Below are 24732 nucleotides of genomic sequence, written 5' to 3' on the forward strand. Positions count from 1 at the left end.
CATTCAGCAGGACAATCCAGCATGGTCAGGCCAATTCAGAAGTCAACCACAGTGGCTTGACACTCAACGTGGAGCCAGGCTTATCGTCAAGCTTTTCTGAAAAACTTTGCATGAGGTTTTCAAACTTTTAGTTATTGCAGTTTCTTGGTTCCTTTGGGGAAAATGAGGCCCAGTAGCACCAGCCAGGAGTTCATATACTCTGGATTGCCTCTGGGTAGCTAGGACTAGATGCACCTGCACATTTTAGAAAAACCTCAGTTACAACTGGTCAGCTGTGCCTCTCTTTGGCTTGGCGCGTAACTTCTTCCAGCTCTGTTGTACCTGTTGCTGATCAGGGAGTCCAGTCCTTTTCCTTTGAGTCAGCGCAGTCCTTTCTTTGTGGAGTCTTATGAGCCCAGCAGGTGCTGTCATCTGAGTGCAAGCCTTCTGTGGTGCAGTCCAAGGGTCCAGCAGGGTAGTACTTCTTCTGATGTTCCAGGCAGTGAGCTGAGGAGCTTATGCAGCTCTCCTATATTTATCCCCCATTCTGGATTGACAAGAGTGGGGAACAACCCAACAAGAATGGGTAAAGTAACCTCCTTCTGCTATGACTACTTCCTGCAAAGTTGTCAGCATATTTGTGACTCAGAATGCACTGTTTTGACAAATAATAAAAATGGGGAAAATCTGTTCTTGTTGTGTGTGTCTGGATAACTCATCCCAAAGGTATGGCTAATAGGTCACTACACTTCCTTTCCAGCCCCTCTCCTAATCTAATTAGGGGGGCTCCTGTTTAGTTGGGTATCAAGGAAGTAGGGGCTGGCCTAGGTTCTGTGATATCGGTTCTCCTACCTTTGAAGTCCAGCTTATCTCCCCAGCCCCCTTCCTCTCCCTGGCTTCTCCAAGAAGCAAATCTCCTCATAATGAATGACTTACTGTTGCAGTCCCAAGCCTCTTCACACCTACTCAGGTCGCAGCTTGGCTCAGGCTGCAAAAGGCTGATCAATCAGAAGAGGCTGCTACAGGGCTGCTTTAGGTAATTTCAGGATAGAAAGTTATAAAACTACTTTCCTATAATAGTTCAAATCAATTCGACCGTGGCAAGTTGTTGGATTTAATTTAGCCATTTTTCGTATACTTTGAATGATATGCCTAGCTAGCTCCAATTAAAAGTTAGACATTAATAATTTTAATAAGCTTTCCCATGTTGGCCCATGGGGCTAGCAGCACTAAAATAGGAAAAAACTACTTTGGCCGTTTTTCTCTACTAGGGCATATAAAACATACTTTATATTGTAAGGCAGGCCTGGCTTAAAAATGAGACCAGACACCACAGCAATCCACTGGGGTCTCCAAACTTACATGTCCTACCATATACTAGGGACTCGCAGGTACGTTGTCTTGGCCAATTTGAATTATACCAATTACCATCTACATTTAGAGGACAAAACACTGGTCCTAAGCCTGATTAGCATGCAATTTCAGAGTCAGTACCCACCTGGATCAATCAAAGTGTCAAGACCACTATTTTGAGACAGAAAATTAACAGGTATACATTGCCTGGTAACAATGCACCTTCAATGCAAAGTACCTACACTGGTATGCCTGAACGCATGTTTTAAGCCTATCATGGCATAATAGGTGCTGCAGTCCACAGGAGACATTTAAGTTTTAATGGCATGGGGGCAGTTTGTACCCTATATGCTATTGCCTTATAGGAGAGTTAAATACACCAAAAAAGGATTAGTGTGTGTGTGTGTGTGTAAATACACAGGATTTATTGTGATATAGATATAATTTTAGCAATGGTGATGCATCATGTACATCTCATTAATTGGAGGCATTGAAAAAGGCAGTCATGATGAAATCCGTTTTCACAATTAAAGAGACTGGGTGATTTTATATGTGCCTACAGGTTAGGTGACAGGGGAGGGTGGACTGACCACCAATCAACCTCCTCTGTTGCACAAGGGCGAAGTTCATTTGGTTTGATATCCACAGAGCATTGGATGCAGGGCCTGCCATAGGTGTATTGCCCACTGTGAACAGCGAAATGCTGTGCCATAAGAGGGTTGGGCAGAAGGCCTGGTCAGAGGCCTTCGGCCCTGTGTAGTGGGGGTTTGGGCACCCAGGAGTATTTGGGTGCAGGTTGCCTGAGGGGGTTGCATGTATAGTGAACTTTTAATATATAAAGAGAAAATCACAGAAACTCACAGAAAAAATGAAAGGTTAAAATAACTTTATTATTAGGTATGCAAATAAGATCTTTACTTTTGTTAAAAAAATATACCAAAAACTCAATGAAAAATCAAAGGGTTAAAGTGGCGCTATAGTTAACGTGTTGAACTGAGATAACTAATGTTGAAAAAACAAAAATATACTAAATCTCAGCAGTTACATTTTACTGAGCTAACTATATAATTTCCACCTCCATCATTCACTGCTTATGACCTCACATATTACATCAGTCATGACAAATTAAATGACATTATTGGTAACATCATTAATGACATATCAAATGACATTGTTGATGAAATCAAGATGTCATCATACAGTCATTGTGACAATGTTCTTTAGAGTATCCAGACTTGAAGTAATTCAACAAGCTACACTGTGCCCTCATTTTCCATCTCCAATCAGGTGATGATGGACACACAGCATATCTGTAAAGTCAACCACATTTGGTAAATGTTGCCCTCTCTTTACTGGTATTGATCCCACTTCGAAATAAAATGCTTCCATTACTGATATATTCGGTACAACAATGGCACATTCCTCCTCCTCTCTTATCACTCGCTGACTGTATGCTTGCCTTTGATTCTTTACAGCGCTCCACTGCTTTTTGGCTAGTTTTGTGCTACACAAATAGCACATACATACATACAAACATGTACATATTCAGTTCTGACTTACCTTCTTCTGCTAGTTAAAGTATCTTCATTTTCTATGTGTGAGACTTTTGTGATTTTCTTCTCAAGATACAGATCTTCAGGAAGTTGTACTGCTCTTGAGTGTCTCTGTTTTGAGTTGCTACACAATTTCTGAATCTGAAAAATATAGGAAAATCGATTTTTGAAACAATTGCACGAAAAGTAAATCAGAAACAATTTTTTTTCTTTGTTCATTTTTCTCTTGACAGTGATACATACACTTCTAAATGGGTTTAAATTTTGGCCTCAAATTGTTGCTGGAGAAAGAAACAAACAAATCAATTTTTTTGCTATCTTACTTTGCAAAGTGTATGCACCCATCTGAATGATGTTCTTTCACTAAGTATTCAGAAACAGGCAGGAAAAAGCGTTGAGTCAAAAAAACACAAATACAAAAGCTGTCATGTTCAGGGGCCATTATACTCAATCGATATCCCAATGGAGATCTACCAAATTATTATATAATGACCGCATGCTTTGCATAACCATTTAAAACCATTTTGAACTGGTTGGCGTTTGCACTTTTTAGATGAATGTCTGTAAATATATATTCAAAAACAGGATTATAGCAATGGAGGGGACTCTGTTAGGATGGCTGAGAACATTGCTCCCACCATCCCAACGGATCTCCCCCCAACCAAATTAAGCATTGTCCATCTTCCCCGCTGACAACTCTTAACAGCATCAGCAACTGCTGTCCAGGTGGTTCCTGTCATTGCTGTAAATGTTTGATGAATAGCTCTATTAAGCATGACGGATGTCCTTTACATTTTTAAAAGGTTTTTCGAAACCAAACTCCCAAGGTGTGAGTGTGTTTTTGGAATATGAAAAACAAATGACCTGTGCACCATAGGAGTTTTCTCCCATGGCATGGGGGGTGTTTTTGTTTTTACTGTCTTTCACCATCACAGTAAAAAAAATGACAACCACACTAATTAGGACAATTGGAGTTAAGAATTAACCTCCGACGGCCCATATGCCATTGGAGGAGTACGTCGGCTCTGGAGCAGCGGTAGACTTCATCGTCAACATACTAAAGGTCCACCCACCTCTAAATCAGGCAGGCGGACCTTGAATTTGATGGAGTGAGATACCCCATCCACTTCAATTTATGGTCTTTCTTACCGTTTATTAAGAAATAAACACTGCACTTTCAATTGTATATTGATAACCAGATCACCAGTGAGGTCAATGTGTGTAACTGATTTTGAGACAAAAACTTTATCTCCAAACTATGAGGCCTTTTTGGTCTTTTTTTTTAGGCCCCTTATCTTAGGAATAATCTCTCAGAGAGGCGTCTCAAAAAAGTCTAAATTACTACCAAACTAATTATCTACAAAGAAAAAAGTCCACCACAGCTTCACCTTCAGCTAACTATGTGATGCAAGAGCACAACACAATACTCTGTACTAAGAATGGGTAGCCAGAATGCTAGCAAATGCAGATGAAATGGATCAAAAACTGAGTAAACAACATGAAGCCCTATTGAAAAATGAGTCAAAATAGATATCGTCAGAGGTCCAAAAGTTTATATCGTAAAAAATGGGTATAACAGACACAAGAAAGGTGGTTCAAGTACTTGTTTTGCCAGGGCTAGACTATGGCAGTGCTATGCTCTGTGGCTCCCCAAATATACCTTGGCCCCACTAAGGGCTTCCCTGAATGCCGCATCTAGATTGATTATGGGTACAAAGAAAAATGCTCTCAATTCCCCATCCCTTAAATCCCTAAATTGGTTGCCACTTGAAGCAAGAATACAACCAAAGATCGCCTGCATGATTCACAAAGCCATCCATTTCAATACCCCCCACTACTTGGCGCAAAAGCTAGAACGATCGGGAGGGGGTAGCTCATCAAGAAGTGCAAACTCTCTCCTCTTGAAACCACAGATTTTCGGCAAACATAGAATGAGTCACAGAGCTTTCTCAGGCTCGGCCCTGAAGATCTGGAAATTTCTCCCACCGGAAGTCCGCAGAATCTCGTCAATGGCTTCTTTCAAAAAGAAAGTGAAAATAATCCTTATGAACAAGTTCTTGCCTTAATTGAAGATGGCTTATTGTCTAACTCACCGCCCTCGGACTAACTACTACTTATATTATCACTTGTGAAGTCCAGAGTTGTTTGGTTATACTCTCATAAGTATGTGTGTTCTTCTCCCAGCACACTTTGTATTATTTAAATGTGATGTCCTTTGATACCCCCTCCATCACTTTTCCTTGCATGCACTCTAAAATTACATTGGTTTGAATCCCTTTCTTATTTACAACTCTACAAATTGTGAAGCGCTCTGATACCCATCTGGGTCTTGTTCGCGCTATACAAAACTTTATAAATAAATAAATAAAATAAAGGTGAAAATGAGCCTCATAACTCAGAAAGAAAGTGAATGGTGGTCTGCTGCTGTTTTGTATTGTACAATGGTATATCTCTATTTTTTATATGAAACAGAATGTGGTAGTATGACTGAAAGACAATTCTACCCTGTATCGTGTTCCTTTTGGGACATTGATCAAGCATTAGTAATTATTGTTCAGTTCCACTTTGAGGTAGAGATGTAGGTTTATACGACAGTAAATAGATCTAGGGTCTCTTGTCGCATATTTCATGTTATTTAATGTTTTTGTGTTTCTACTTTGTTTTCCTGTGGCTCCGTGGAATAGAGAAATATCAGATGGGCAGAGAGAGTTGGTGGGTGATTGAAGCTTGGACAAGAAGAGAGATATTACTGTTGTTTTTCTCGATTTTACAGGAGAAAGCCTGGGAATATCTCTGGCTATGGTGTAATACACGGAACATAGAGCTGATGCAAAAAGTGCAATTCCTCAAAGCAGATGTAAGGGCACTTGATGCTCTGTTACCAACTCAAACAGACAGAAACATTGTAGGGAGTTGGGTGACCTGTAGGCACCAAAAATCACTTAATGAAGGCTTTAGCATTTCTAGTAATTTAACAGTCATATTCAAGTGGGGAACTTACAAATATTAACTATGAATGATCAAGGTCTTAACACTCCACAGAATTCTGCGCAACACGCTTTCACATATGGCCCTGGAAGATGTTTTCTTGTAAGATGCATACCTTTTGAAATTAAACTCTTGAAGATTTAAATCTACATAACCTCACTAATAGGAGCAAAGACCATAATAGTATCAATTCAAGAGTCATCTGTCAATAAAACACAAAGAGGGGGTATCCACGTTACCAGAGTGGATTTGATTTTGATATATGCAGGCAAAAAGGAACAGAGCTGCTGTTTTGAAGAAATGTTGGTTGTGATTTCTGACTTCATGAAGGTGAGGTAATCACCCTTGTATGCATCCAGGCAATGACAGAATTTAGGGGCATATTATCAAGCACGGCGTTAAAATGATCACCGCTTTAGCGGCAGAAAACTGCCGCTAAAGCGGAGATAATGGGTTTGATAATATGCCGCAGAGAATTCCAATAGAGGCACATGTTGACACCTGAACATGGGCTTCTATGGGAATTCATATTATCAAGCCCATTATCGCCGCTTTAGCGGCAGTTTTCTGCCACAAAAACTGCATCTAAAGCCGCGATAATTTTAACGCTGTTTCTTGATAACATGCCCCTTAATTATGTCATTCACTTATCTACATTAAGAGATCTACAGGCACATGCATCAAGCACAAAACCGGTCGCAAACGGGCAGATTCTCAGAATCTGCCCCTTTGCGACCAGTATTTTTGCATTTGGGATGCATCATCATTCCTTAATTGCGACTCGCAATCTGCAAGTCGCAATTAAGGAATTTGTGGGAATCGCTATTTCTTTAGCGATTCCTACATGCATAGGGTTTTGCTATTCCTTAATTGCGATTCCTTAATAATCGCAATTAAGGAATCGCAAAACCCTATGATGATGCATGTGCCTGCTACTGCAGTGAGATAAAATAATGAACATGATTTCAAAATTTTAATTTTGCTTGCACTTCCTTCTGCTCTGCAGTGTATCCTCATGCACTGCTATAGAAACCTTTCATTTTTAGGTCTCGCATAGGAAGCGCGCATGCGCTGCCTCTACGAGGCATCAAGTAATTAGTATTAAGGGTGAAACTCCACCCAGTGCGTTTTTTTTGTTTTGTCCCTTGCCATTGGATTAAATGTGGTATTGCTCTTTTAAACTCGCTCACTATTGGCTGGTGGGCCGATGCGTCACTTCCGTTTTCTTCCGATTTCGGAGGAAGCAGCATCGACCAACTACAGTTACCTTACCCTGCAGGGCAGTAACTTTCAACGTAGGGACTACTTTGTTGTTGCCTGGTGTCTCCTCTCATGCCCAGACAGGACCAGGACGCACTTGGGCCCGCAGGACTTCTCTCTGTACAGTACACAGCACTCAGGACCCTTTCTCTGCATTCCATCCACTTGTGGAGTCAGGAGTGTTTTTCGCTCCACCGAGCCGGTGTCCGTGGGAGGGACGAGCTGGCCTCAGTCAGAGTGTCTCAGTCCTCCTGCAAGCAGCGCACAGGCCCGCCTCTGCTCTTTCCTGGGTGTTTGAGTGCTTCCAGCTCAGAATCGCTCCCTTTCAAGCCAACTTTGGGGCAGTTTGCGGGACGGCGCCTAGAGGCCGAAGCAGGAGCTAGCTGCCGTTCTGGCGCTTCTGTTATGATGTGTTGCGTTGTACTCGCCACCCACTTTATAAGTTACATTAAACTTGGAGAACTAGAACCTGTCCTGACTACTCGCTGACAGTTTGTACAATCAACTGCATTTCCCGTGCTTTAGAAGGAAGGAGGCGGAGGGAGGGGGGCGCCGGGGCGAGTAGATTGTAGACGAAGGGAGCTTAGACACCGGATATGGATGGTGATTTATCCAATTTAAGGATCTGCAACATGGTTTTAATAGAGGTGGGCGAGCCACTGGAACTCGAGCCCGGGTCCACCCTGAAGCCCGGCCCTGGCTCAGCTCGAGGTCCTGTTGGAACCCCGAGCCCATTACGAGCCGAGCCTTCATGTGGTTTCTGCCTCCCTCTGCCAAGGATGTGACGTTACAGCCAGAGCTCTTGACGTTCGATCTGGTAAGCCAGAGTCCCGGCGCCGCTCAACACTCTGTGATACTAGGCAAACCACTTAATTTCCTTATCTCTATAAACAATGAAGGGTGACCTTGTATAATGTAACGCGTGCCTATGCAAACGCTCAATACTCCCGGGTGGAGTTGGTGCCTTAATACAAAACTGTTGAAAGATGCATTAAGAGGTAACAACAACGCCTTAACATAAGGAATATTACTCTATAGCAACCCGGGACAGTACAGGGTTTACAATACGTGGCCATTGTCTTGCCTTTTAGTTCACTGATGGTTCATATTTAAAAATTCTCACTTTTAATAAAGTACTTCGCAGTACAGTGCTATGATGTGACGTGTTAATAATGTCTAAGCTTCCACATGCTAAATACATTTTAAAAAAATTACTTTGAAGAGATTTGACCGTAATTTACATGGTGTTTGGTCTATGATTTTCATAGCAAACATTTTCAGGGCTCGGCCAATTCACGGGCTCAAGATCTGCGCCAGACCATTGGCTCGGCTTTCTGCGCTAATTTGTGGCTCGCCCCCCTCTATTTTTAAAATCTTCCAAAGCTGTGGTGCATTGACCTGTGGCGCGACAGGAAGCTGGCCCGGCCAACCACGGAATACCGCCTTAGTCCTGATGTTTAAACCTAGAGTAACCAATAATATTGTACCTCTTTAATGGAGCACTACCTAACCCCCTACTGCTCTGCTTCTAGTCAACTCTTGTGTATGTGTGCGTAGGTATGTGTAAAGTAGTGTCACAGAAGGGCTAACCATTGTACAGGACACAAGTCACACCCATGGTCCACAGTAGACAGGAGGTTTACAGCTACTCCCAAGAGCCAGACAAGCAGGGTGGGTCCATTCCTGGCACCCCAGGGGTGCTGGACAGAGTCACGGAAGCCTCCGCCCTCAGGAGTAGGAACACTGCGGCCGTACATCGAGTTGGATTCCGATAAAGAGTAGTGTCAATCTCCAGACAAAGGGGCAGATTTACAAGCCCCTTGAGCCACTTTTGCGTCACTTTTAACATGGGAAAAGTGACGCAAAAGTGGCGCAAGGGGCTTGTAAATTGCTAAAGGAAAAAATGCCAGAATCTGCAGAATCTACAGGAATAAATGTCCATTCAAACTCGTCAGTTTTGTTTACCGAAACAACTGAAAAGAACAATTCACACTGCGTTCACTATTTATTTTCCACAATTTCAGTTATTTGAAAAATGAAGTGATTTCCCAAGAGCAAGTTTTTTGTTTTATTAATAAAATTAATTAATATTAATAAACGTCAGAGATGTATTGCAGTGACGGGCGATGAAGGGGGCTCAGGAGACCTGGTCCAGTGAAGACCTCTCGCTGTATCCTCCCTCGCCACTTGCGCCTCTCCGTCAAAATAGTGCTGCTGTTGCATTCCAGCGGATGAATTCCAGAACCACACACAATTGCCCTTGACAACTATTACAGCTGCAGATTGTTTTTTAAATGTACTCCTCGAGGGCTGGTATCTGGTTCCGTCACACAAATCCATGCTTTGTGAAAGGAGCGCTTCCGGTTAGGACACTCACTGTGTTCAGGTAACAGGGGTACGGCGAAGAGCTAAGCACAGCTGCCCATTGCATCTCACTCCTCACTTAAGAGCAGGTGGAACACTCAGAGCCACTGTCCTGAGTAACAGCGGTGAGTAGGGATACCTGTCCCTCCAGAGGCGCAACTAGAGCCAAATTTCGGGGGGGGGGGCTGAGCAAAAATTTCGGGGGGGGCTGAGCAAAAATTTCGGAGGGGCTGAACTTTAAGCAATAGGCAGAGTGGAGCTGCAGGGGCTCTTAGAGGGGGTGAAACAACAGCAAGGCCTCATTAACATGCAAATGGTCTTTTAAAGACCTGTGAAGTGCTCGGGTGCGGCTGCTTTTTGGCCCGGGAAGGTGTCTCAGCCCGGGCTGCAACACACGACGGGGGGGGGCTGAAGCCCTGTGAGTCCAATGGGTGTTGCGCGCCTGTGTCCCTCCCCCATCCCGCTCTGTCGCTGGCACAGCATCACAGAAGCAGTAGACACTCAGAAACAGGTGCACTCACCTCACTCCAACACCCGGATGGTAAGATACTACCATCATGCCTTGCGAGTCCAACAGGTTTGCCGTACACGCTGCTTAGCCAAGGAGTAGCAACATCTTTGATATAATCAAACTACAGAGGGCTGCGTCCCTCTAACTCAATAGACCCCCATCTGGATTTACCCAAATTCACTTCCAATAGAGAATCGGACAAAGCTTTGCCGTAAATTTAGGCGTTGGGGGTGGCAATGACAACAAGCATTAAAAATGCATTAGGTCTCGCCTTTTATTAAGTTTAAGCCATTTGCTTCACTATGCAATACCATTAGCAAAGCAAATAGCTTTAACTTAATCAAAGGCGCTTTTTTCCTCATTCGCGCAATGGCAACAGCTTGTTTTCTTAATCCATGTTGTGCAGCAGCAAGGCTGAAAGTTTTTTATTTTTAAATGTGCTATAACGCGGTCAACGATGGCGTGTCACAGCTTAAATATAATGAAAAACAAAATATAAAGTTAGAAAAAAATGCTATGCCACGGATAGTGCTGTCCGCATTACAGCGCTTTTTAAAACTATGTTTTTAATTTTCATTACGCTGTGACGCCCTGCCCCGTTGTTGTTGGTCCATGTAATCTCCTTCCCCGACCTGCTTGCTCCTCCCGTCACACCACAAAAGAAATTAAGAAAGCCAATAGATTTCGAATAGCCAAGACCTATCAGCTTTACCAAAGCTTGTTGGTGAAGTGATTTGTGAGTGGTGGAGTTATTTTAAATCGGGCGAAGTTTTGGTTGTAGTACTCGTGCCAGTTGTTTTATTTAAATAATTAGTTGGATGACTGAACTGGGGCTGCTGGGCACTCGCACCTTTGCACTACGTGAACCTCTGAAAGCGGCAGATTTGAAGCTGTGTCTGCTTGTGTGCTGCAAAGGTCCAGCCCGCACGGCACATCTAACGTATGTCCTCATGGTTTTGTTTGGAAGTGGCCACTTCATGAAACGTCGTATTTTGGTACCGAGGCTCTGGTGATCTCCGCAGTTTCAGCTTTGGTCGTCCAAACTGGCTGCAAGTATACAAACAAATGAAGTGCCCCTATCCTTTCTCATGGTTGCCAAGTGCTCCCACATCAGGTCAGAACATGAGTATGCTTTGACACTGTAGCACATCACACATTTGATGTTTTCTTTTTTTGTGCCTAAACTTACAGTTAAAGGCGTAACTACCAGCCCCAGAATGCAACATTTTCAGGCTTGTTTCGCTTTTAAGAGGATGGGATTTCTTTAATACATGTTTACAATTTTGGAAGGAAATCCCAGAATGCAACCGTCTGGACTGCTGCATTGTAGGACTTGAAGTTTGTCCAACATTATAATAGCCCCGCAGCCCCTGTTTAATGGTATTGTTTTAACATTTCGTCTGTATCCATATTTGTTTTTTGTCATCTTATTGATATTTATACATATTTGTTTTGTGTTCTGAGAATGAATACAATGATATATTTCCACATGTATTTAACTGTATGTAACTGTATGTATTTAACTCTTAGAGGTGCACTCATACATGGATCCATCCACCTGCAGACAACAAATTTGAAAACAGGATAGGCGATTCGCACAAAGTAACCAAAATTCTCAGCTTACGTTATCTTCTTTAGTGGAGCACACCTCATGCTACTGGTGTTACTTAATACAACTGAGAAGTTTCGTCAGTCTGAGCACTTTACACAGACATGAGTCTGAATCAGATTTTGGTTATGTTGTATGGTATTGTCCTTCAGTTACTTTCCCGGTCTGGCGGTGCGGTCTTATTCCTTGAGCCATGGGTATATGATTTTAGTGTGTAGTGGCTGAGGTCAACGGGTTAACCCTTTGATTACTTATGAGATAGATTGGAGGCAGGGTCGGACTGGGACAGAAACTAGGCCTGGGCACCAAAATAAAAGTGGCTCCAGTAGCAAATAAAATACCTAACAGGCATTTGCAATGCAACAGGTCTACCATTTGGGAGAGTTTGAGCTATTGACATTGCAGTCATTGCTTACGAGAAGCAAGGCTGGCAGTAATGGCGCCTCTTTTACTGCCAGCCTTGCTTCTCGTAAGCAAGGACTACAAGTACAAGTACAAAGTACAAGTGCGTGTTTACGCACCACGTGCAGGTTTTCAATACACATAAATAAAAGGCATAGTCATTTACAATGCCAGTAGCTCAAACTCTCGCAAATGCGAGACCTATTGCATTGCAAATGCTTGTTATAAATGTTTCCTCATAGTAACGTTACACCAACTTGACAACACACATCTCCGTAATACTCCGTTATGCTTGTTTATTCTTCTTTTATATAAATTTCAATGCTGTTATCCTTTTTAATTGTAAACATATTTAATAAGGCTAAAAGCTTCTGCATCATCATTATATACTCCAAAAATATACCCTCTATCAGAAGGTTACAGCAGTTTTCGCTTATTTGCTAGTGAATATTCTCCGCAAAAACATATACATAATATTATACATAATATGCATAATATTACTAAGATCTACTTCTCTTATGTAGGATTCATTCTCACATTCTTCTAGTCTTACGTCATGTGCATGAGTGTACACATATGACCCACCACTGACATTAGCCTGAATTACCCATGAGAAGTTGAATTAGAAACATTTGCTAGAATTTCCAATAAAAGACAGTTTTCAAATAGATGTAAATTGAGGGACATTTCGAAAACAACTATAAACAATGTTTTTAAAACTATTGTATGAGAAAACATTTTAGATGCACCTAATGCCCCTTTTACATGGAGGGTATCACTAGTGCAACTCAGTAGAGAAGAAAGCAGGAACTACAAAGCAAAACTCCCATCTCAAATCAGAAGCCTTTCATTTATAAATAAACAGGCAGATTCAATTATATTATGCAGGCATAATTGAGTCCTAATTTAGGGTTTGAAGGACAGTTGTATGTCCGTCAGCTTGACGGACTGAATCACTCCGTCACCCTGATGGACATCCTGTCCTCCATAGGTAGAGGTATCCTCCGGCCTGAGGTCCTCTTAGCATTGGCCAGAATCGCTATCACAGCAGTTTCTGTCAATGTTGTAAAAGTCTGATGAATTACTCCGTCAAATAAGATTTCTGTGCTTCAAACTGTTATATCGTCCCAAAGTGGAAGTCTTTTTTTTGAAAAATGTAAAACTAATGACCCCACACCATGGGAGGTTTCTCCCTTGGTGTGTGGGGGTCATCATTTTTTGAAACTTTTTACTTTCCCTAAATTCCAGGTTTTACCTGATAGTGACAGGCAGTAAAACATAGGTCATCCACTCTCAATTGGGCAGATGCCAGAGGAGAGTGGCTTTGACAGAGCTGGAGTAGGCTCTTTGTCAACAAGCTTAAGGTCTGCCCGGCCATAATTCAGGCGGGTGGACCGTGAGTTAGGGAGAGAGGATACTCGGTCATCGTTGCGATGGAGTAACCAATTCACTAGTACCTAAATCACCCACTAAATATTCCAAGAGGGAAGGGGTAAATTAAACATTTAAAGCAGAGCTCTTTTTGGCTTTATATGAAATTATTTTAATATGAGTTTTATTATGAGGACATTGTAAATAATGATAAATTGTCAGCACATGAACTATGTGGGAACTGAGACAAAACCAAAATGATATCAGATTATTATTCTAAATTGTTCCCTACCGAAGAGGCAAATTAATACTCATATGTGTAATGTCTGAAGAATACTAAACTCTCCTACTTGAGTGAAGAGTCTAAAGCCAAACTGGAATTCCCAAGTACTAACAATGTTGTAAAAAAAATCCACAACATTCCAAGCAATCATCAAATCCCTAGGACTGGATGATTCGCATCTTCGTTCTATAAACTTATAAAGATATTCTTGCAAACCCATTGACCGCTCCCTTTAACTCATTGTTACATATGATATAGCAATCGAGTAACCCCTCAATGATAGAGTGTATGTTCACAATAATAGAACAAATAGCACCTTGTACAGTCCCATCGTACATCAAAGTGCATTCTAAACCTATTACATTTTATAATAAATAGACAAGTGGGGTGGATTGGTGGTTTATAGCCCTACTGTTGTAGAAGGTTTTCAAATAACTGGGCATGTATTTTAGGCCTTGAACACAACTCTAATTAAAATCAAGAAATACGATAGGATTAGTGGAACGGGAATAGGCCACACTCATTATGTGAAGTTCATTTAATCTGCATTATAAATGAACAAGCCACTAAACTCCAACATTAGATAAACTAGAGAGTTTTAGGATGATGTTTGGCGTCAGTATGAACCCAGAAAATGTGGGCTCCCAAACATTTTCCGTTATTAATTCTCAATGGAAATTTTAGGAATTGATACAGAAAAAGCAGCTGCACAGAATTACACAACATTTGGAGCATAACTAGTTCTTTAGTCAGAAAGTGTGCTTTTTGTGATTTGGTGCAAATGCATTCAGTAGTTCCGAGACATTAAGGTTCAAAATGTATATATATCTGGACGTTTGGGTTCGTGGGACTCCCATGAGACTCGCATGCACGCAATTTTAAATAATAGAGCAATATTCTGATTGGCTGAAGGGGCTTTTTTTCCTCTACTGGCAGCCTCACTCCAGTGACTCACGTGGGAGCTTAAGGCTGCTATTATAGGACAAAGGCACCTGGTGTCGGGGGTCGGACCCACTTTCCAAAAAAAAGTGAATGCACCTCAGCTCCTACCTAGAGTGTTTCAGGATGATCAGTCATGTGGGGACAGGGATAAAATCAGGTCCAAAAACACATTTTTGTGAGCTGGGCCCGTCTCCGCTGCTTGTGCTGGAACGGGTGGTAAGGATTGCACCTTCAGGGGCTGCCATGAGGCCGACCCCTCGGGCGCACGTAAGTGGGGCACTTGACACTGTCTCCTGCTGGGTGTGAAGTGCGGCACCATGCTCAGGTCAGGGACTGCCAGACAGAGCCTTCAGTCAGGCCCCTAATTTGGTGCCATAATCGAGGTGCGGGGCAAGATCTTGGACAAGACACCTTTCCAGTGGGGACTGTGGCGTTGTTCCCGGGCGGGAGGCTATCGGTCCCAACCTCCCTCTAGGCCCAGAATTGGCATCATAGCTGAGGTGCGGGGGTGACTCCTCTGCTGGAGGGCCTGGCTCTGCTCCTTCCCAGCGCTTGTTTGCCTCCTGCTTGCCTGAACTTAGCCACAGTGGAGAGGGGCTTCGCGCTGGTCCTTCTCGGAGGGTGGCCCCTGCCAACACTTGGCTCCTGATTCCTGCTATAATTGAGGCGCATGGGGTGCTATTGTCGGAGGCTGGACATTGGTGTCTCCTTGCTCTGATGTAGCCTCTCTGCCTGATCCTGCCTAGCTGGCCCTGACCCCCTGGGGGAAGGGCAGGGTGGACATGCAGGGGACCGCCCTCTTCCGCTCCTGATCCCCGAATTGGCACCACAATTGAGGCGCAGGGGGCCTCACCGGAGTGCCTTGGGTCAGCACCCCCACCTCCTCCCTTCTTGGTTTAGACTGCTTGCGACTGACCCCTGCGGGGCAGTGGCCCCTGCCGGACCCCTGGGGGATTCCTGGCAGGTGCCGGTAACTGGCCTGAGGAGGTGGGTGGCAGCAGTTGCACACCACAGCTTGGCCAAGACTGGGACATCAATTCATCTTGGTTGTGCAGGACTTCTCATCCAAACTGGCTCCCCGACATGCTCTAGATCAGGGGTGCGATGTTGACTGATCCACTGCAGGTGTCTTTGCTGGGGTCCCTGGCTGACATCATGGGATCGCCCCCAACCTATGGGCAGACTACGCTCAAACACTGGGCCCTAGGTGCCAGCTCCTGCTTGGTGACCCTCCCCTGCACCCGGCACCTCGCAGGGAGAGGAAGGCAGCCCTTGCCACATCTGACAAGCTGGATAAATTACTGGCTTCCAAAGAGCACTCCAGGGTCACCATGGAAGACAGGTTCAGAGCACTGGCTACTGACCTTAACTTTCTTCACTATGTTAATGTTAATGTTATCAACATTTATAAAGCGCACTATCACCCTACGGGTACCCTGGCGCTTATGATGCATGTGCCCAAGTGGTCAGCAGATGATAAAGATAGGCAGTGAGCAATGTAAACAAGGAGGACTAAAAAAGCGATAGAAATCAAGCTCTCATATAGAGCCATGTCTTTATTCTTTTCCTGAACTTAAAAAAGTCTTCCAACTGTCTAATGTCAGTTGGGAGTTTGTTCCAGAGTCGCGCTGCTGCAGTACTAAAGGCCCTACCTCCTGATTTTGTTTTTCTAAACCTGGGCACTTTCACCAATTTGGCAGAAGAAGAATGGAGACTCCGGGTAGGAGTATACCATGCAAATTTGTTCTGCATTGGTTTCGGTCCAGCAACATGCAGAGCTTTAAACACAATGCAGATTGACTTAAACTGTATCCTTTGCGATACTGGGAGCCAATGCAGCTCCGAGAGAGCCTGAGAAGCAGATGAGCATCGTGGCTTCATTAAGGCTAATCTAGCCGTCATTACCTGGATTCTCTGGAGTTTCTCAATCAAAAACTTTGGGGACTCCAGTAGCAAAGCATTACAATAATCCAGCCGGCTCAGGATAATACTTCTTACTATCAATGCTCTAGCCTGTGTTGGTAGCATCAGAAGAATCTCACGGAGTACTCTAATTAGGGAGAAACAACTCCCAACTGTTGTGTTTACTTTCGTTCTAGGCTCAATTTGTCATCAAACCTGACTCCCAGGTTATGCACCATCTCAGAAGGTACCAATGGGGTGGCTGTAGGAATGGACCAAAAATTAATTGGAAGTAGAGAAGGAACTTTCGCAGATGCACAACATAGAACCTCTGTCTTATCGGCATTGAATTGGAAGGAGTTCTCTTTCAGCCAATGTGCAGTGTCCTGCATACATGCGTGGAAATCTTCCAATGAGATAGATTGGACTCCCTCAAGAGATAGGATAAGCTGAGTATCGTCTGCGTAGTTTACAAGATTAACATTATGAGCCCTTATGACGGCAATCAAAGGACTCATGTAAACATTGAACAGTATTGGACTGATCGCAGATCCCTGAGGGACACCGTACATGATGTTAATGAATTCAGATTGATATTGGGGAGGGCCACTGCATGTTGCCTATTGGATAGGTAGGATTGAAACCACTTCAGTGCTGTGCCCTCTTCGAGCCTGGCCAGAAGGATCTCATGGTTAACCTTGTCAAATGCGGCAGACAGGTCAAGCAGAATCAAGATGGCCGATCGTCCTCTGTCTGCTCGCATTCAAAGATCGTCCAACACAGTCACCAGAGTGGTCTCCATTCCATGTCCTGGACGGAAGCCAAATTGCACGTCCTCTAGTTTGCTGTTAGTTTCTAAAAACTGAGACAGTGTCCTACTGACTATACACTCTATGATCTTTACCGGGTAGGGTAGGAGGGAGATAGGTCTGTAATTTTTGGGGAAAGCTGGGTCAAGCATTGTTTTTTTCAGGAGTGGTGTCACCATCGCTTGTTTCCAGAAAGCCGGCACTAGCCCACTGGTCAGAGATTGATTATAGATCTGCCGGAGTATCGGGAAAAGTTCTGGGCCAATTCCTTCCAAATGTTGTGTGGTAGTTGGTCCATAGGGGATCCTGAGGAGACACCTAGAGCTGCTCTGTTGAAATCCTCCACGGAGGGAATCTCAAAATGTTCTAGGGAGCTCAAGTTATCGGCCCCTGCCCGTCTCTTTTCATTCACTTGTAATAATCTCCTAGCCTTGCCATTATGATCTTCCTCCTTAGTCGTAGTGCCTGCTTTGAGTCCATCAATGATTATTCTGATCTTATCTTCAAAGAAGGTCACTAGACTATCACAAAGATCTTGAGTGGGATGAATTTTGTTTTTTTAACAATCTGGATTGGCAATATCACTCACTATTTTAAAAATACTTCTCGCACTATTTGGCGCCTTCAGAATAGCGTCTGCGTAGTACTCTGCTTTTGCTATAAAAATGTAGTTTTTATAATTAGCTCTTGTTGCTTTCCAGGCGGTTTTATCCTCATCTGCATATGCCTTTCTCCACTTCCTCTCCGCCTGCTTACATCCCTGTTTCAAGTTTCTTAGTTTTCATTATACCATGGGGCTGAAGGTCTTCCAGTTTTTTCATAACTTTTTAGCGGGGAAGTCTGATCCAGCCTTATGTTTATCTGTTCACAAAAGGCTGCGTAATTCTCTTCCACCTGCTTATCTACATCAAAGAGCCCGTTGATGTGAAATACAGGGGACAATGTTGCCTTTTTCAGGAGCCCCTTCCAGTCCTTACTTTGATAGTTCCTAGCTCCACAGATAGTTGGGACATTCATCCTGGGATTTTGTACTCAAAATGTAATCAGGTGGGGGTTAGGCCAACCCAAAGACAGGATGTCCACTGCTCCCATGACCTGTTTATCAGAGAAAATCCAATATATGTCCACCCTTATGTGTTGGCTCTGTGACCCATTGTTGTAAGTTTATGCTCTCGCAGGATTGAAGGAGGTTCTTATAGCCTGATTCCAGATTCCCATTTAACCACAGGTTAAAATCCCCCGCAATGAGCAGTCTGGAGTGGGTAAGTGCCATATTACTGATGACCTCAATTAGCGCCTGCTGTTGTTGAAGACTGGCTGCCCCAGGAGGTCTATAGCATACTATGCCGGTCAGCACAGGTCTTTTAACGAGAATCCTAGAATTTCACTGCCCTCTATCTCATCAATATCCATTGGGGCAAAATCCCATCTCTCTTTAAAAATAATCCCTATTCCACCCCCTCTGCCATTGAGTCATGGCTTGTGGAATACTTTGTATCCCGGTGGGCATGCCAGCCCCGGCTCCAAATCTGAGCCAGGGTGTGTCCACATCTATGTCATGAACAGCGCATCCAGGTCATGTGTTTCCAGCAACTTTTGAATCTCCAGATCGTGTTTGGACAAGGATCTGACACTAAGCAGACCACATGTGAGGGTATCCCTTCTAACAAAGTCCAATTCTGGTCCTGCACTCTCCTCAAACTTGTATTCACCGATCCCTCCTCCAGTCTCACCTATGTCTTGTAGTTCTCTACTTGTATAGCATTATCCCTTGTGTGCTGCCTCATACCTCCCCAAACGGGCAGCATGGCTGATGCTGTGTGTGGCCGGTGCGCAGACAGGTGCAGACGGGCTTGCCTTTGGTGCACCTGCTGCACGCATCCTTGCCAGAGTGTCTTTTTATGGGCAATGAGGGGAGAAGCTAGAACGTTCACCCCAGAGTATGGCGGGTCTGCTCTGACAGACGGACACCACAGGGTCAGGCAAGAATATAGAAGTACTGATTCCTGGAGATAAATTAAAGTCAGTTTCAGTAAAATATTTTTAAAAGAATATTAAGTGCTACATGCATTAGCAGCAAACATAGACCACGCGCCTTCACTCAGCAAAGCACCACGTATCACACGCTCATACGCAATGACCACCGTAACCTTGCAGACAGGGTCACAAATGAGTAAAAAACCCTCTGTGCCCTGCAGCCACTCACAAAGGACCATCAAGCGGTGATCCGTGACCTCCAGAGCCGGGTTACACAACTAGAATGCAGGGCAGATGATTTCGAGGGCCGATCCCGGAGAAGCAACATCCGAATTCTGGGACCTGAGCCTATTACCTACCTGGAGACCTGGTTCAGGTCCTTCACCCCAGGCTCGGACCTCAAGCCCCTTTTCTCCCTCGAGAGGGCACATCAGGTCCTAGCGCGCCGCCCACCTCCAGGATCTCTCCCTCGACCACTGCTGGTGAAACTCCTTCATTTAAAGGACAGGGACGTGGTGCTACGTGCCACCAGACAGAGCAGACCTCCCCAAGTGGAGAACATGCACATTAGGCTTTTCTCTGACTACACCTGTGCAGTGTAGTGTCAGCGATCGTCCTTCCTGGAGGTAAAACACCACCTCCGTCAGCAGGGGATACAATATTCACTGCTGTTTTCAGAGCGCTTCAAGATAATCTATGAAGGCACCACTTTCTTCTTCACTGACCCCACCGAAGCATCGGACTGGACTGATCAACACTCAAAAGAGCTTAGGCTGTCAGATGCTGGTCATGCCTTGTGAGCCAGAGGGGCCTGGAACAAGGAACGATGCATGAAGGGGACTCAGTAATGCATGAGGTCCTGGCCACAGGGCTCCCTGTCTAGCTCTCTGAACCTGAAACAATTCATTATGGACAGCAGGCTGGCCTTTCAGGCTGCGGTGGACCTAGGACCTACTTACGCATACACGGACGATGAGAGGAGCCCTCACATTTTCACCTCAGAGGAGCACCCCAGTGGTTCGGGTACCTTCCGGGCCGAGTTGCCAATGCCTCCTGCAGTGACTCCTCAGACAGCTGACACTCTCATTTAAATGACCTGAGCTCTTCCACCCGTGCTGCAGCTCGCGTAACATTGCAACCTTGACACAGCATTTCCTTGATGCTCCAAGCCCCTCTTTCCCCCCGGTGATTCAAGGGCAGCTCACTTCGTCAGCCCGGGGCACATGCTTTGCCTCCCATGAAACATTAGAGCATTCGCACCATGTTCTCTTTGGACGTACTGTCAATTACGGTAGGTCCTCGGTATTGGGAATATGTCCCTTCCCAGTTACTACCCAACCTTTCAGCCCCTCCCCTCCCTTTATCCCATAAATTGTTATAGGTGGGTGACACTAGACTCTCGGAACAGGCATCTTCTCACTGGGGCGAGTCCTCTGGCGTGCCTTCCTTGCACCCCTATTACCTCTCCATGACTCCTCCTGCTGACGCCTGTCTCCTAACTCTTAACATACGAGGCATGCACACTGCCTGAAGCGCTATGCGGTATACTTACATCAAGCGTCAGCAGGTGCGGATAGTCTTTTTACAAGAGATGCACCTCACTGCTGGAGAGCTAGACCATCTGCGTATGCGATGGCGGTGTATCTTTTATGCCACTACTTACTCATTTGCGCAAAGGGGCAATGGTATGGCTTCGGCCTGGCATCCATTTTCAGGATGCTCCTATGGTGGTCGACACAGAGGGTCAGTATGCACTTCTCGAGGGGCACCTGGATGGTTAGCCCGCACTCCTTGGTAGTATTTATGCACCAACACTGATCAGGGAAAATGCTGGGATTCCCATTCCAGCAAGTTGGCCCATTTTACAGCGACACCATGGATACTAGGGGTGGATTACAATTGTGTACTTGTGCCCTCTCAAGGCAGGTATCACCCTACCCTTCCTCGTTCCCTGCCCTACGCACAGACGGAATGCTTCCGCGCCTTGGTGCACCATTGGTCACTTGCAGATGCTTGGCGATCTCGGCATCCCACGACTAAACTATATTCCTTTCATTCTATCCCGCATAAACTCTACGTGCGACTTGACCACTTTCTATGCACACCCACGGTTGTCCCTCTGATCCAGTGTGCGGAATCCCTAGGCTGGGTTCTGTCTGATCACAACATGCACCTTATAACCCTTAAGTGGAGGCCCCACTCACCCGCAACTCCCATTTGGCGGCTGCCACGAATTGTCTTGAGGATCCAGTGTTTCGTAATGAGTAGAAAACCAGCATCTGCTGCTATTTTTCTGAAAATTATAATATGTTGTCCACTAGAACGCTGGAATGAGACACCTGTAAGGTAGTAACTAGGAGGGCTTGCATGCGACAGATAGCAGGAGTTCGCAGAGAGGGACTTAAAGGCGGCTGAGCACAATCTGGACTCCCTTAGTAATGCTGTGGACGCAAACTGGGCATCCGCAGCCCGGCTGGCAGAGGCAAAGACCACCTACCTGGCTCTTCTTGAAGAACTTAGAAGTTGTCATTTTAAGGCTCTTGCTCCAGGGTGCACCAAGAAGGTGATAAACCTGGTGCACTCCTGGCATGGCTTATGTACCAGGATTCAAAACCCCGACCCATCACTGAGGTTGTCATCCCCACTGGCGATACGGACTGCACACAGACTGGCATTCTGCAAGCCATCTATGACTATTCTGTTGATGTGTACAGAGCTCTGCTGAATGATTCATCTGGATCGGAATCAAAAGTCCAGTTCCTAGCTGACCTCACCCTGCCTCAGATCCCCCTCATGCTTGTGATAAAACCCCGGGTCTGGATGGTTTGCCCCTAGAATATTACGGCACCTTTTCGGCTCTCCCGGAACCTCTGCTGGTGGAAATGTACAAGGCGGCACTGGGTAAAGGTGAGCTTCCCCACTCTCCTCATGAGTCCCTTTTGGTCTTGATCCCAAAACCAGACAGAGACCCAACCCTGTTAACTTCCTATAGGCCAATTGCTATATTGACGGCGGATTACAAAGTCCTAAGCAAAATATCAGCTGACCGCTGTGCCTAAGTCCTCCAGGAGCTCATGCACCCAGACCAGAATGGCTTTGTCCCCGGCAGAAGCACCTCCCAAAACATTTGACGTCTTTTCCATGCCCAGGATCATGTGGTGGTCTTTTTCCCCATGCTGCTTGCCTTGTCCTGGACTTAGAGATGGCATTAGACACCCTGTCCTGGTCCTATTTATTCACGGTGCTCTGCCGCATGGGAGTGGGGACCAAACTCCTGGCCTACACAACGTGTTCTAATACTCGAATCCCACCTCCCAAATTCATTTTGGCCGCTATATCTTGGCTCCCTTCCTAGTGACTTGAGGAACGCTTCAGGGATGTCCACGCTCCCCTAATCTTTGCTCTGGCATAGAGCCCTTAGCTGTGTGCCTCCATGGGGTTGGGAGGAACTGGGGCATCCATCTAGCAGGTGAGACCCACAGCATGTCCCTGTACACAGATGGCTTGCTCCTCTACATATGGGACATCTTGGTCAATCTTGAACCTCTTCAAGCCACGCTGTTGGACTTTGCCACTGTGGCTGGACTGAGGGTTACCTGGATGAAGTCTGCCGTTTACCCTCTCGGCCCGAACTCTTCCCGCGGGAAGAGTGCATTGGCGACTTTCGCCTGGCACGCTCAGGCGCCTTGTTACCTGGGCATCCATCTGTATCATACCCCTTGTGTTGGAAAGTGGGTTATTGGTAGGGTCAAATGTAGGTCTGCCACTGACAATAAGGTCACTAACACATGATAGGACTCAACATAGGTCTTAGAAAATTATTCCTATGCTCAATCCTTGGTAACGTGGCTGTGAGCAGACAGGCTTAACAAACTAATTAAGACACAACACATAATAAAAATCCAACACTAATTTATAAAAACAGGAAATATTTGTATCTTTAAAATGACACCAAAACGACAAAAATCCAAAGTTGGGAACCGGAGATATGAATTTTCAAAGATTTAATAAAATATTGACTTAGAAGATTATAGCACCATATTGTGATACCTGCTCGTGATAGACCGGGGCAAAGTCAAAGTTTCAGGCCGACCGCGATAGAGCCCTGAGCGGCTACAGGTTGCGGCAGGTCCCGGTCTCAGTTTCTACCTTCACACTTAGAAACTTTTCTGGAGCTTTTTTCTCGCAAGGCCCCTCGAAGCTCCCAGCCAGTCCGGATCTGGTGAGGGTTCACCGGCTTGACTTGTGACGAGGTCCCGGTCAACTTCCCTGGAGCGGACTTAGAAAATATTTCAAGATTGCTTCAGCGGGACAACCCAGGAATCCAGGCCGACACGCGATGGAAGGCAGGCGGCTTGGCTCTCGCGGTTGCTCCCGGTCACCTTTTCTACGAGCGGACTTAGAATCTTTTCTGGAGATTTTTCTCGCGGGGTCACTCGATGATCCTCATGTAGCTGGGTCCGGTGAGGGTTCGCCAGCTTCAGATTTCTTCTAGTCCCATTCAATCTCTGGAAGTTGGACCCATAGAGCTTTTAGCGGGAAGAACCTGGATGGCTAGGCCGGCTCGCAGTTGAAGGCAGGCGGCCTGACTGGCCAGGTTGAGTAAGTCCCTCTATGGAGCTTCTTTTAAAAGTTGCTCCAAAGTTCTCCAAACTTCTTGAACTTCTTCATGAAGTTCCTCAAGGGGTCCCAAAGTGTCTCAAACTTACTCCAAGGGTTTGGAAGCTCCAAGATGGTCCTTGAAAGTTGAGGACGTCAGTTCCCACAATCCACTGGTACAAAACCCTTACAAATCCACTGATGGTTATCCAAGGTGTAGATTTAGTTGGTGATGTTCCAGTTGAGCTCTTTTAACCTGTATCTTTCAGGGAGTCCACTCTTTAGTTCTTTTTCAGCAAAATAATCCACAGGGCTGTAGTTTCAGATTGTTCAGTTTTCAGAGGTCAGGCCTTAGAAATCATTGCACAGCAAAACTTCTCAGCAGGGCACTTCTTGCTTCAGTAAGTTTCAAGCAGTAGATCTAGAGGGCTCTGCCCCTCTCAGATTCTTATTCCAAGTTCTCTGGGTCATGGAGGAGGTCACTCTGACCAATGGAAGCAGGGTAACTCCTCAAAGTTATGAGGCTGTAGAGTGTGGCATTATTTTGTCCCAGAGTGCATCAAAACTTCCAAATCCATTATGGCTGATTTTCCAGCAAGGAGGTAAGAGCTGGCTAAACACCCCCCCGAGGATGGCTTATTTCCAAAGACTCTCCCCCTATCATCTGCACATACCTTCCCTAATCCTAGGTCTGATGGGGGTCAAAAGTGTAAAGTGGAAACGGACACTGTGGCCATCCCTCTGCCTTTGAAGACCATGGTTTACGACTCCTCCCCCTGGCCTGGCATTCCTATGGAACAGCACACTGCCCTCACAGCAGAGCTGATTAG

General features: G+C 45.1%; 1 protein-coding gene across 2 annotated transcripts in view; it reads right to left on the reverse strand.

Annotated features, from left to right (window-relative positions):
- Nucleotides 1-24732, reverse strand: part of GPC3 (glypican 3) — a 3264744-nt gene that overhangs the window by 1136779 nt on the left and 2103233 nt on the right. For both annotated transcript variants that reach the window (XM_085606673.1, XM_085606674.1), the window contains exon 4: nt 2893-3026. In XM_085606673.1, the coding sequence (XP_085462799.1) occupies nt 2893-3026 (134 nt within the window). The remainder of the gene's footprint in view (nt 1-2892; nt 3027-24732) is intronic.

Source organism: Triturus cristatus, chromosome 5_2, assembly GCF_964204655.1.
Source record: "Triturus cristatus chromosome 5_2, aTriCri1.1, whole genome shotgun sequence".
Taxonomy (NCBI): domain Eukaryota; kingdom Metazoa; phylum Chordata; class Amphibia; order Caudata; family Salamandridae; genus Triturus; species Triturus cristatus.